A 998-nucleotide genomic window follows, 5' to 3' on the forward strand; every position below is an offset into this window, starting at 1 on the left:
CCAAAAAAACAAAAACAGACCATAAGTGCACCAAACAGAAGATTTCGTTTTTTCGTTTCAATAGAACGAAAAAATTCCAGAAATGTTTTTTTAGAACGATACCAAACGGAGCCTAAGAAAGATTCCTGTCTGTCTAACGTTACTTCAATGGTGTTGAGGCTACGAGACCGGACGGAAAAGATCGCTGTCTGATCATGTGCTGGTTTTCTTTTCCCAATAGCCAGAAGCCTGAAATGGAAATAGAAATAGAAATCAACGGACGAGCCAGTGAGGCAGTACGCTTGTCGACGACTATCCACTCCACAGTCATTCTCCCGGAACCCAGCTGTACTAACTGACGAAAACTGTCTTTTGTGCCCGCTTGCGGTTGCCGTGGACTCACACGACTGCTTCTTTCTGAACCTTTGAACTCTGTTTCTTGAACATCTCCATACGCTCTTCGCATTTCGATTTCCTCTCTTTGGCAATCTCATTCTTATACTAATGGACTTCAAAACCCTAGCTCTCCCTTACCACCTTCCGCCTACACGAATCTCTCATGACAGACAACGATTATTCTCATCTCCTTCATCATTCGTCAATCAGTCTGCTTCTTCTCTTGCTCCTTCCATTGTCAACGTTTGCTTGAGACCGAGTCTTCGCCGCCACCACTGCTGCCGCTTCAGGACCGCATGCATTCGCCCTCCGGATCAAGTTGTGGGGAAGAAGTCTAATTGCGCGAGTGGCAATGACGGAGTTATTGTTTCGGATGCTTCTGTTCCACAGGAAACCATGGAAGATGATCAATCCGTAACGGCAGGGGATTTTGCTGCAGAGAAGAGCATTTGGACACAGATGAAGGAGATAGTCTTGTTTGCAGGTCCTGCAACAGGGCTTTGGATATGCGGGCCGCTGATGAGTCTCATTGATACTGCAGTTATCGGCCAAGGTAGCTCTGTGGAGCTTGCTGCCTTAGGTATACGCACACAATTTATTTACTTCTTTTTTTTTTTCACAAT

The 998-nt window shown here is 45.6% G+C and overlaps 1 protein-coding gene across 1 annotated transcript in view; it reads left to right on the forward strand.

Moving 5' to 3' along the window:
• Positions 1-212: 212 nt before the first annotated feature.
• The window catches only part of LOC122083225 (protein DETOXIFICATION 46, chloroplastic), a 10,300-nt gene continuing 9,514 nt past the window's right edge, over positions 213-998 (forward strand). Inside the window, exon 1 of the mRNA XM_042650953.1 lies at positions 213-955. Within this exon, the coding sequence (XP_042506887.1) occupies positions 484-955 (472 nt within the window). The 5' untranslated portion in view covers positions 213-483. The remainder of the gene's footprint in view (positions 956-998) is intronic.

This window comes from Macadamia integrifolia, chromosome 7, assembly GCF_013358625.1.
Source record: "Macadamia integrifolia cultivar HAES 741 chromosome 7, SCU_Mint_v3, whole genome shotgun sequence".
Lineage (NCBI taxonomy): Eukaryota > Viridiplantae > Streptophyta > Magnoliopsida > Proteales > Proteaceae > Macadamia > Macadamia integrifolia.